This window comes from Eptesicus fuscus, chromosome 15 (assembly GCF_027574615.1).
Source record: "Eptesicus fuscus isolate TK198812 chromosome 15, DD_ASM_mEF_20220401, whole genome shotgun sequence".
In the NCBI taxonomy this organism is placed as follows: domain Eukaryota; kingdom Metazoa; phylum Chordata; class Mammalia; order Chiroptera; family Vespertilionidae; genus Eptesicus; species Eptesicus fuscus.
Window position 1 is genome coordinate 43,027,202 of NC_072487.1, and position 13,315 is coordinate 43,040,516.

The 13,315-nt window shown below is 37.8% G+C and overlaps 1 protein-coding gene across 5 annotated transcripts in view; it reads left to right on the forward strand.

Annotated features, from left to right (window-relative positions):
• LOC103286511 (TLE family member 4, transcriptional corepressor) overlaps window positions 1-13,315 on the forward strand; it is a 163,989-nt gene that overhangs the window by 85,427 nt on the left and 65,247 nt on the right. For 3 of the 5 annotated variants that reach the window (XM_008142048.3, XM_028146281.2, XM_028146273.2), the window contains exons 7-8: window positions 2,522-2,726; window positions 3,984-4,000. In XM_008142048.3, the coding sequence (XP_008140270.1) occupies window positions 2,522-2,726; window positions 3,984-4,000 (222 nt within the window). The remainder of the gene's footprint in view (window positions 1-2,521; window positions 2,727-3,983; window positions 4,001-13,315) is intronic. The other 2 variants (XM_008142049.3, XM_028146274.2) reach the window with 1 other exon arrangement.

Genomic DNA, 13,315 nt, shown 5'->3' on the forward strand with positions numbered 1-13,315 from the left:
ATTTCATTAAAATATAGTTTTTTCCCTCCTGAAAAAAAGGCTACCTCAGGTTCTTTTGGCAGTTCATCTTAAGCAAAATGTTAGGGACCCTGGTATTAAGCTTGCAAGCAGAAGGACACAATCAGTGGCAGAACAATGAAGATGGGGAAGAGAGATGTAGAACTGATGGAGCAATGAGACAAGGAGGGGGAAAGGTCAGCCTTGGTGGGAAAGGGGGGCCTCCTCCTCTAAGGCATAGGGAAGAAGAGGGTAAGGTAGTGTTAGAGCTCTTTTGAGGTAGAATAGAGCACAAGTCAGGATCCCAGGAAGTGTTCACTATGAATGGCATGTGCAACAGACAGAAAAGGGTATAGCTTTTGCCTTTGAAAAGTTCCTGGTCATATGGAAAAATGGGAATGTTGGTTATTTTTTGTGGTATAAGAAAAGAATAAAAGTGAAACACCTATATCTCTGAAGGTGTTGCTTTTGGATGCAGGTTTGTTTTTTAATTTCTAAAGAAATAGACATATCTTTTTAAATAGCTCAGATATTATATGAGTGTCTCAGTGCCCTTTAGTCATCTAGGGTTGTGTCAGATGTAGGTTCTCACAGAGCTTTAGAGTCTAGGAAAGATGATCAGAGAGACATATATGCTGGCTCTTAATAAATGCTTGCCAATTGAACTCTGGTCTGAGATAGAAAGTAGCTACGTGCTCAATCCATACACACAAAGTATTAGGGGATTTAGAGGAGAAAGAAAATTGGAGCAATTTTCTGGCAATTGCAGTTGAACAAGGTCTTGAAATAAATTTGCCATATATTTACCTGAAGGCCTTGTTTTCTTCATAGGCATTATTTTCAACACATTTAGAAAATGTGATTGTGTGCTCATACTTTCTGGTTACAACTAAATAACAGTACATAAAGAATTATGAACATGAATTTGGCCACACAAATGAAGAAATACATTAATTTGAACTAGGCAGCTAGTTATTGCTTTGGCAGGTCTTGGGTGTGGGCATGGCTGGGTGGAGTATCTAGATCATGCATGGCACTGATTTTTCCATCTTATGTATGTCAACTTGTCTTAGAAGTGTTAGTACCTTACTACGGCATTTTAAGTGCACGAAGCCAGAATATAGGTGCAGGTCAATTGGAGAAAAGAGCTAGTAATTAATGCTATGCTTTCGCTTTTATAGTCTGACACAGGAAGCCATATAGAGGGAAAGAGGAAGGAAATAGAAGTAATTTTGGGAGCAGAAAAAAATTCTTATTTTTTTCTTTCAAGTACTTTCTTTAAAAATAAATGCATTTCAGGATCCTTCTTACCAGTGAAGGGAGGCAGAATTTGCCACCCTACATATTTTTAATAAGCTATTTTGTAAAATTCTGCTTAGAAAATTATAGGAAATTATATTGGGCTATCAGAGGATGGCCCTGACAGGTAATTTATTTAAAGGCATTAATTAAAATGTAATCACTACAGAAGTTAGAGAATTTCTCAGCACTTGTTCTCATAGAACATTGTTAAGCAGGGTCTCAAGTTGAAGGGATTTCTATTGAGGGACATATTAACTCAACATCCTCCTGTCATTTCTCCGCTCCCCCTTTCCACTAGAAGAGGCAGCAAGGCCTGCCCACAGCCAAGCTTGATGCAGCCTCAATCTAGATGCGGCCTCTGCTAAGGTCAGGCACTCCCATTCCAGCCTCTCAAGGGCTTTCTCCGTGTGTTGCCAGTGTGCTGGTAAAAATGACTTTAAACTCTTGTCAGCACAGTTACTGGTGCATGCCTCACAGTCCCACTCAGATAAACCTGTCACAACACAGAGGCGGCTGCCGGGGAAGAGTACAAGGGCAGGCTCTAGCTTTTCATTCGAGCATCACTAAACGTGCACAGAGTGCCCAATTATTTCAGCATTATTGAGCAAGCCTACAGGAGGACCCAAGCCTTGCTACATTAGATTTTCTTTAGTAATTTGCTCAAGTACCGCTGAGGACACTTAAAGGGGCTTAAAACGGTGGCTGCAACCAGTTTCCTTCTCTGGGTTGTTAATTCAGGTTTTCCCTTTCAAATTAACTCACACTGCATGCTGTGCAGTGATTCTGGGAGAACTGTTTAACACTAATTTTCTCAGTTTTCAGCTTTTTTTGTTCAACATAACTGCTTAAACAGTTAGTCACGTATATGTTTTGATTAGAAATGCATGATGGTGCGGCCTTATGTTTTGGAAAACAAAATACAGATGCTTTATTAAAGAAAGCTGAATTTTGGCTATTAAAAGTTACTAAGATAATTTCACTATTTAAAAATTAAGTTATTTACAGTGCATTGCAAAATCCTCAGATCTAAGTCAAAAGACAACATTTCTCCATTAAACATCTTTCTCCCTCCTCTTTTAAATATATATAAAGGTTAAATCTTTCCTTCATGGGTGCTGAGTTTTCCATGATCTTATCATATGTCTTTTCTCTCCTTTTATTTGGATGGGGGCAGGTGCTGATTTAGGGAACAAGTTCAATATCTTTGTCTCATTTCTCACAGCAGCAACAACTCCAGGCCCAGCATTTATCACATGGACATGGTCTGTCTGTGCCTCTGACCCCACACCCTTCGGGGCTGCCGCCTCCTGCTATTCCACCCATTGGTAGCAGTGCCGGCCTTCTGGCCCTCTCCAGTGCCCTGGGAGGCCAGTCCCACCTTCCAATTAAAGATGAGAAGAAGCACCATGACAATGATCACCAAAGAGGTGAGCCATTCTCTCGAGATGTCAGCCTGACATTACCTACCTGCTGCTCACGCCGTTCGTTGTTTATTCTGTTTCTCTCTGGATTTAATTTTACCATTGACTAAACAAAGGATTTCTGCTGGAAGGTAAATTAATTATTGGAAGCAGTCTTTTGCCAAAAGATACCCTAGTGGTTGGCAAGAGTTAATGCACTCCTCCTAGGTAAGGGATTCTGTTTCCTAGTTATTACCTTTGATCTCTTGCTACTATCTCCTATGTTCCCTGAGTGTAAATCAGTAATGAAATCCCACAATGCTCTGTGTTTGAAATAGTGAGTGTCATTAATAGCTTATTTTCACCAAATCTATTTTGGGGAAAGACTTACTGATAAAGGCTTACTTTATTGTTTGACAGAATAAATTATTATTTATAAATCAGATCAGCCTATATAGTATAGTAAAAATTTCACAGGTATGAAAACAATTTTAGTAGTCTGAATAATTGAGGAAATACAGCCCAAATTAGTGAATCTGTTGGTGAATCTGTTTAACTACCTTTCTCACCCAGTCTGATTACAAGCATGAAATTAACTCATTTCTTTCTATAAAAACACGATTGTTTGTGCAGCATATTTGATTTAAAGGCCAGTTCTGCTCTTTAGGTTGGTTTCCTCCCTCCACTAAAGTAAATGATGGTGCAGAGACCTTTTGATGTGACTGTATGTTTGTATGGTGCTTACTAATAGTTTTTATTAGTTAATGGTAGAAAAGCAAATGAAAAGGTCTCTCCCAGCCTTCCTTTGTGGGAATTTACTTTTACCACCAGGGTGGTTCATAATTAAAACCTCTTACCTACTCCTGTTGCAGTGTCATTACCATGAATTATAATTCTGGGTAAAAGATATTTATCACATGAAATAAATTTCCCATCTCTGATGTTAGAAGCACTGCAATATTTGTCGTCCAGTTATCTTACTGTTATGGTTCTGAGCTAAGGCATAATTATAAACACTTTTATAAGCAGAGAAGTTGATAAGAATATGAATAGGAATATCCAGCTTTAGTTTCCGAAATTGTGTCAGAGGTAGATTGGCCTTTGTGAATCTCGTTAAGTAGTATTGATAATTAACTTTATCGCAAAGTTGACATCTGTGCCATTTATGATTTAGCAGTGATCAGGTTTGATAATTGTATGCTTTTATGTAAACTAACTAGTTCTTTTCCTTTTTCCTTCTTCCCACCACTTGATCTACGTGTGCTGTTGCTGTTCTGCCTGTAGACAGAGACTCCATCAAGGTAGGACTCAAATTCACAGGCGAAGGAATGGCTGTAAGGGGCTCAGAGTGATCTGAGTATATCGAGTGATGGATTTGAGATTTAGAGAATGATTTGGTGGGCCTTACCAAATAGTGGTTAGCTGTATTTTTGGATTACTTTCAGTTGTGTTGTTAAAATTTTTGAAAATATTAGTCCCATTTCTCTATCGGAATTAGATTTGTATATCAAGATTGAATTATGAGATCTGGCTTGCATTGCTCATTTTCTTATGTCTTGACATATGAAAAACAAACAAATGCAAAAGCTGATTTTCTTCAGATTTTGGATATAGGATAAATAAATAATGAAGTAAATAAATTAGTTTATAAGGAAATATGCGTTAGTCTCATATTTTGGGAAATAATTTCATCCTACAAAACTTACAAAACATTTGTTTAAAAGCATTTTTCTTCACCAGAGATAATCTATAAAAATAAAAACGTAATATGCTAATTAGACCATACAGCCGAACGACCTTCCAGACGAGAAGTAATCCAACTGAAAGTAATCCAAAAATACAGCTAACCACTATTTGGTAAGGCCCACCAAATCATTCTCTAAATGTGGCTGAAAGGGCTGAAGCAAGCCTCCACGACTGTGAGGGCTGAGCCCCTTGCATGAATTTCGTGCACTGGGCCCCTAGTGTGTTTTTTTTAATTCATTAACATCTTGATTTCCAGTATAGCAAGTTATTCTCCTTAAGTTTTGTATCTGTCTTATTTGCCTTCTGTATCTCTGAAAACAAGTTTTAAGGAAAGAGGAAGAGTATCAAGAACCTAATGATTTGGATATGCTTGTGTAATACCAGAATGGAATATGCTAAAGATCCCTGATTTTATATAGTAAGCAAATAAGAAAAACAGGCTACCATGGCAGGAAATGAGTAAAATAGGATGAAAATTGCTTGATCACTTTTGAGCCAGGCACAATGTAAATATGGTACTGATTATGTATAATTGTATTGTGTATGCCATTGTGTTTTGTGTAAATTAGGAAGGACAGGACAGTTCTCAAGCGATGGTCAAGGTACAGATGCTGTCAGTTACTTTGTTTGTATTTTACAGTTGAATGTTTGGGAGCACAGGCAGTGAGATCTCTTGCAGTTTTTAATGAAGTTATGTATGAAGAATAAAATCTTCCTTTGTAGCCACTTGTGCTGTCACTTGGAATGCCTCTTTATTTCTGTCCTTATTCAATCAAAGGGAAGTAGGGTTTTTGCCAAAGGCCTTAAGTAATGGAAAATAAAAATTAATATCTTTTACCCTTCAAGAATCTTTGTAATTTGAAAGGGCATCTGCCCACCCATAGAAATGCCAACATTTACAATTAGAACACACATTGAATTATTTAATTAATGCATTTACAGTTGTATTTTGTTATATAATATGCATATCAATACCTAGATTAAAAAGCATTCTTAGACTATAGTAAATGTTCCACCCATGTGTGCTTAGGCAGTAGTAAGTAAATACACTGACCAGGATTAGCTGGTAGGAGCCATTGGAAAGCCTGTCTAGTTATTCTGAGGCCATAATGTAAACAGTCCCTGCCTTTTTATGATAAATACATACCTTTAGTCAGGCCAGTGAACTAAACAAAAGCCTCCTCTCCTGCCCCACTCCCAGAAGACTGTGAAAATATTTACACTTCAGTGCACACTTTTGTGTTAATTACATTTGATATTCCCTCACACTAGAGTAGGGTGTATTTTGAAATCATCTATAATCACTCGGTATGAGTCTGGGAGTGAGTTTCTAAATGACTAGAAACCAGGGGAAAAACATAAAGGAAATAGAGGTGGATGATTTTTCTTGATTTATTATGGAATGGTAGCCACAAATAGATTGGGGCAGGGGGCATCATTCCCAAATTTGAAGTCATTGAGTCACGTTTGGGGCTTTGCAAGGTGACATAGTTTGCTAATTTTCGTAACTGTGTTCTGTGACGCTCAGAGAAGCAGTTAGTTGCTTGTTCTATCCATCGTTCTCATCCTGTAAGTGGTTCCTGGTTAAGAGGGGCTTTTTATGATTGTCTGCTGTGTGACTTGGGATGGTTTTTATCAGCCAGAGCGTGCCAGTTGCCTGCAGCTGGAGTCAGGCTTGTATGGAATAATTTATTCATGCAGGATAATGCTCCTTAACATTTAACAGGTAATGAACGTGACATAAATTTCCTTCTTGCTTTTAATTTTTCCCTTTCCTCTTCTAATGTGCAAACAGGCAGCTCTGGTACTCTAAATAATAAGTAATTTTTGGCCATCTGTCAAAAGGAAATTTCAATACAAATTTAAATTAATGGTGCCTGAAATTTTTTATAGCTCCTCTAAAAGCCTCTAATGTGCAGAAAATTCTGAATCTGCTGGTAGTAATTAGTGTTGCATGTAATGAGGATGTGGGTAGTGTTATACAGCCCCAGTGTAACATTTTGATATGGTAGCAAAATTTTGATTTATACAAGGTTGTGGATAGGTTTAATTGTGAAAGACACTTTAAAATGTTTTCTTGATGTTATAGATTATTAAACAGAGCAGATGTCAGAATAGCTCATAAAATATAAATTTAAACAATGTAAAGGATTCAGGTAATTAAAGTGCTTTACCTTTAGGTGTCAAATAAAATGAATGAAATTCTCCTTTTAAAGTGTTGAGCTTTTTCCTCTTTTTTAAAAGTTCTGTGAACACTAGACCACATGCTATTGGCTTTATTGATCTTGTTTTCTATATCTCCAGTAGCCACGTTCTTTCCTAAGCCTGTTATTTGCAGGCCTGCATCTGAAGTTTTTCAACACTGGTGGTGAATGTAAATATGGACCTAAAGGAGAAAGCACTGTAGGAGCCCAAGAATCAACTTATTTGGTGATAAGAAACCAGAATGGTGTGTGTTCTAGGGTTGTTGACACCTGCTTGTCACTTGGCTATCCAGTGACTCCATGTGCCCAACCGTAAACCCCAGATTTGGGAGCTTAAAATGGCAAGAAACAGACCATGATCCACTCTCATGCTTAGTGGTAGGATAGAAAGCCCAAAGCTCTAAAAAGCCTCCAAATAGGTTCCCACTTCTCTTTTCTGAGTGGGGGCTTCTCACAGCCTTCTAGAGTGTTTAAAACCATTTCTCTCATCCATCCCATGAAAAGACATAGGTGAAAACCAAGGAAGTCTGTTCTGAGGTGATGGGACCTTCCCCTTCCTCCTGTCCATCACTCCTACTAAGGGCTGAGAGGTAGAAGTTGGTTGGCTATAAGTGGTGGCAGAGAGGACATTCCCACATGCTGCCAATTGTTTCCCAGTTGCTTGAGGTACCAGCTCATGAAGGAGTGATTAGTTTCCTCACATCACTGTCAGTTTTCATCTGAGTGGCTGGAATGAGGGTGATGATTCAGAGCTGTGAAGGACAAATTGCCTAAATCTCAGTACGAATTTGAAGTTGAGAAATTAATCTAATTATCCACCCCCCTCCAAATGTCTGACAGTTCTAATACCTTCGAGCAAAAAATAGGCACCAAAATCAAGACCAGCTTGAATATAAAGAGCAAAATTCACTATCACAAGCTATTGATTACCCCTATGGCCTCTCCCAACTTGGTATTATTTTGTATGCTTTATTACTTCATAAATCCTTTATATGTATCTACATGGTCCTCCTGAACACAGTAACCTCCTCAAGTCAGATCTGTGAGAGATTTGCCATGTTCTATTTGTAAAATATAGCATTAGTACCTTTCTTACCTCTAAGTGGTATTATGTATTTTTATTATTTCATTGGAATATCTTCCCCAAAATGCTATATGGTCATCAAATAGTATGATCATTTTCAGTGACTTGTACATTGCCAAACTTATCTCCAGGAACACTACCATTTTAACATGCCACCTGCCTGTTTGAGTATGTTTCCACACAATCCTCCAATATTGAACTCTATGGTTTTTGCAATTTTTGCTAGGATAAGTATGAATTGTGTGCTTTAAAAAATTAATATATAGAGTGGGGCAAAAGTAGGTTTACAGTTGTTTGTAGGGAAAATAAAACAATAATAAATAATTCAAGAATAAACTGTTTTGCATACTCACAACAGTAAACCTACTTTTGCCCCACAGTTATTTTTCAAGCTGAATACTTTTCTGTGAGTGTATATGCTAACCTTTTTCTCCTCCTATGTGGATTCTTTGTTTTTAAGTGTTTTCATAATGATCCATTCATTACTTGTTACAAGGCAATGCCTGTTTATTTGACCTCAGCTATATTTTGGTGTATATTCTATGTAGATGACTAAACCATCATGCATTGCTTTTATTCTTATCTCTTCACTTATTTTCTGTTGACAAAAAAGGTTTATCAGTGGGAAATTAGACTAGAGCTGTTTTTCTGTACAAATTGAAGTGTATGCTTCAGACCAAAAAAGAACTTATGCTCTCATTAGTTGGTGTTACAGGTGAAAGTGGTTTTTAGTCTGAATTAACAGAATGATTACATCTCTTTGTCTCTTCTCTTTGTAAATCCAGACTTTTAATGGTCAGGGTTATAGTCCAGGATCTTGTGTGACTTGTGTGACTTGGTCTACCACCCCCATTTTTCCTGTCTCAGAGGAATATCAGTCTGAGAAAGGTGCCTTTAATATGTTTACCCCTTGGCATGTACTGTGTGGGAGAATACCAGAGAAGAAACCACTTGGGGAAAGGGGAGCCAATAGGAGATGGATAGCCATGTTGGTAGAAGAGCTAAGTCTAGATTTGTATGTATATGTTAGTGATGAATAGTTTAATGAAGTTTACCAATAATTAAGGGAGTAAAATATCTAGAAATGTATGCTGATCATCAATAAATAGAATTCTTTTTGCATCCTTTAATGTTTAAATACAGACTGTGATGTGCTTAAAATTCAACTCCACTTTCCAAACATAAGTATTAAGATATGCTTTCAAAGTACATTTTTAAGTAGGGTTTTTAAAATATATTAAGCAAAATTATTTCCTTGTAGGTGGTGTCCCTAATGCCTGTTTCCCACAGAGTAAAGTTCTTTCCCACTAAATTTTTTAGCTCCTTGAGGGCAAGAATCAATCTTCTTTGTGGAAGTTCATAGGACAAATCAAGGATTAGTTTGAGAAAGGAATTGTAATAGAATTAGGAAAACCCTGACTCTGTGCTGGATATCCTCTCTCTCCCTTTAGGCAAGCTGTGTGTCAATGGGCAAGTTACTTAACTTCCTGGATCTCCAAGCTACTGCTCTACACATTTGGAATGTGGATATTTTCTTATGTTATTCAACCCTATCCTAGAAATGAATTTTACAATAAAAATCTTATACCAAAGGTTATGTTTCAGCAATAAAATTAGCCATATTATTAGCCAAATAAACACAACAGTAATTATATTTCATTTTGGGTGTTGGGCTGTAGGGGAATAGTGTTTTAAATTATGCCTTTTAAGCATTTAATGTTTAACTGGTAATTTGAAGTTCAATGTTTCAGTACTACTGTTGCTTTTTAATTGTTTGTTGAGACATTTGTTTCTACCATGTATTTTACTATTTAGAGTTACCTTATCAAAGAACAATCAGGAAGTTTTATTCTGTGGGTTTATGATGCAGTAATTTGTTCAGTATTAATTGATACTACTGCCTCTGGGTGTGTAAGGTTAGTGAAATGTAACAGGTGCTTTAATTCCAGAAAATATGTTGTAATTGTTTGTCCAACAAATGAATAAATATCTTTAGGGCATAGCCAGTCCACAAGTGGTGAGCATGATTGGGGGAGACATGCTTGTTTGTTGTGTCCTCTTATACTAGTCACAAAAGCAGAACAAATATTAATTAACAGGGGTGGGCTGGTTGTGGGGTCTGCCTTTTCAAGCTGATTTTTGGCAAGTGTGGTTTAATTCTTTTCCTCCATAAAGAAACCCTCTTTGTTATAACAAACGTTTTCATCCTGATGTCCAGTGTCTTTAATTTTCTTAATTAGAATGCATTTCATCTTTTGCAAAAATACTACACCATAAAGTTTTATATAACTGGCACTTGAATTTTACATTTGCTTCTCAAAATGTAGATAATTCTTCCAAAGAATTGTTCACCTTTTCTGTATTCTAATACTAACATTTTCCCATAAACTATTCTCTCATTTCTTGCATTCTTAAATAATTTCTGCTGTGACAACTACCTCTATCCAACTTAAATATTTTGTTCTACAGTGATTTAAAGTAATTCTGGGTTAAAGACTCTATACTTGGGGGCCACTACTAACAAAGGTTATAATTTTGGACATGAAGAGGAGTCATATCTAATTATTACCATGGCAACTGCTTTGGGACAGGATTGAACAGAATTCCGGCTTCATGTAAGAGGGCTAGAAAGAAGTTTGCTGAGTAATACTTTGTGTGTAATTTCTTTTAAATAAGCTTGCTCTTAAATGAAAGTAATAAAATCAAATTTAAGGTTAAATAATGCTGTCTTAGATATGACAAATCAAAACTTTAATCTTAGAAATGATCTAAATTTTGAATAAAGTATTACTTTAAGTTGATCAGATTCATTATGCAGAACCAATCCATTTATTTCTGTATGTAATAAAGTATACCGCTTTAAAAAACATTTTAAGCTTCAAGTACTAGTATTATAACTTAAATATGTGTTTATGTGTAATAGTTGTAATTGGTGGCCAAGTCCCTCCTCCCCGAGGTTCTATGAGGACTCCAGTCTTGCTTCCTGAGAAGCAGGAAAACAACAACAACACACACAAATAATCCACTCACGCACAGTCTGCCTGTCTTCCCTCACACTGCTTGATATTCTGTCTCCTCTTCAACCCCTGAATGTTCACGAAAAGCTTACTCTTTCCTGTTCTTTATCACCCTCTCCTTGACTGAATTGCAGGCAGTAAGATGGACATTACAATGGCTTAAGTATTGTAAGTGAACTTTCGAAGATAAGGAGATAAGGTGAGTTTGAGGAATTCTTTTTTATGAAAATGACTCATTAATGAATTGTGTCACACCCTAAGGATTCTTGAACTATTTTTCCCAAATCCGTACTTTTCAAGTTACTAAATGTTCAAATGTAAGGACCAAGGAGGTGATTAGGTAAACAGGTTAATGATGCCACCCAATGAGAGAAGCCATATAATACCACCTCATTTTTATGCATTCTTCCTTATGGTCATTTTCATTTTAGAAAATTTTGAGTATTTCATTCATTTATCTTTTTTTAAACTTCTGTTTTCTTGGGCGACATTTGGCCTTTTGAACAACAAAATAAAATTGGAAATGCTAATGTTTTAAGCCAACTAAAGGAGGAAAATAAAAATGTCACCATGGTAACAAAGCTGCTTTCTAGATGGTTTCCTAAGATATGCCTGAACTAGAAGGCAGATGTCTGATTTGAGAATCTTGCCTCCTTCAATGTAAACAAATAACTTCTGGGCAGGTGTTGGAAATAATATGGAAATCCTATTAAGGGGCCCTGGGTTCCTGTCAGTCAGGAAGCCCGTGCCACAAAAGGGCTGGTTGTCACATAAAGGAGCAGAGTAAATTCTCATTAGGCTTGAGCTTTTCCCAGGAAATGATTGTCTCGGTGTGTTCTTTCTCCTGTGAATCTGAATGTAAGCTGTTGCTTCTACTGATCTATTCACTGGTTTTATTTTCTCCTCTTCATTCCAGATCCTCCCTCACCCCATCAGCCTGTATTCTCCCCCTCAGCCACCCCTTCTCTTTAGATTAACACTTGATTTGTGCTACTGCTCTGAGAGTTGTGACATTTGTGATTTTAACCTCCCACCTTGAGTGGAGAAGGGGAGGGGAAGAGAGGGAAGGGAGAAGTCAGTCTTCATTTCTGGGCCTTTTGGACAAAGAACCAGGTTGCTGAGGCCGAGTGCTGAGAACTGTTTGGAACCGGCACAGTGAGCGGCAGCCTCAGTCCTGAATACTGTTCTGTGTACATTTACTTGGAGTTATTTTTTTTATGAATTAAGCAGAAACTATAAAAGCATGGAGAGACAGCTTTTTATGAACTTTTAAAAGCCTGCACTGGTAAGCCTCTAAACCTCCCCACCGTCCAATATGGTAGCCACTAGCCACATGAAGCTATTTAAATTTAAATTAGTTTAAATGAAATGATATTTGAAAACCCAGTTTCTCAGTTGCATTAGCCACATTTCAAGTGCTCAGTAGCCACATGTGGCTGTCGCAACTGCCCTACCAATGCAGAGGCAGAACATTCCCATCCTGTTGGACATTCTGTTTGATAGGAGGAGACTTGGGGCTGATAAGCCTGCTGTTTCTGCTGCTCCATCTGTGAAAACTGAAAAAAATGCAAAGCAGGCTTCTTCCCAATGCTGAGGAAATAAGGGGCATGTGTGTATTTTGGTTTTGTAGCTTCAATGCTGCTCAGGCATGGTTGATATGGTTGGCTGCACTAATATAGCGATCTTTAAATGGTTGTAGGTGTGTGTGTTTCCCCCCCCCCCCCCCTGTGGAACTGGTTGAACAGTTTAACGTGGATCTTCCCAAAATGGACCCTTAGGAGATGCATTTTAATGTTTCTAGATAGAAAGAAGTTGTGGCAGTTTGGAGGCGGCGGTGGTGGTGGTGGTGGTTGTAGGGGGTTTGAAGGCTATGCATAACTATGTTCTTGATAATACTCAGAAGGTTAAAAGTGGATAAACACAAAACAAGGCTTCAGTAAAGCTACACTATTATTATGCAGCATTCTCGGACTATAGTCCCCGCGACGCACTTCATAAAGCCAATAAAGCGCGTACTGGTGGTCTCCCGTTGCCCTAGCAACCGACCATGGGGCACAGTGTATGTGAAATGCATGAACATCTGTGAATTAATCTCTCTTAGTTTGTTCTTTTCTTGGCACTGATTGGGCCACTCGTGCTTGTGCCTGTGACATGGTGTGTGGAGGGGTAATCTGGAGCCGTCCCCAGGGCCTTGCCCTAAAGTGGATGGTGGAATGGCAAGTAAGGGGAGATTTATCATGGTAGTGCATTCAGCAGTGGAGGGATTGGGCCTGACAACACTCTCAGTAGGACATTATTAGCTTACTTTCTGGTGCATGGGGAAATGAATAAAAATTTTTCTAGTAAATCTGAGCATTATTGGGTTTATTGGGCTTCCCTGAAAAAAAAATAATCTTTAGAGAAAATTGAAATAATCACTTGTGTTTATACCACAGTTGTCAGGATTTGAAAGGTCTCTGAGTTATATTCTACATCTTTGTCCCAGCCCCAAACCCAGGCCCAGCCTGTGCCCTGGGGATCCTCTGCCCTGGGGATCTTCTCCCCAGGGATTATAACCAAACTATA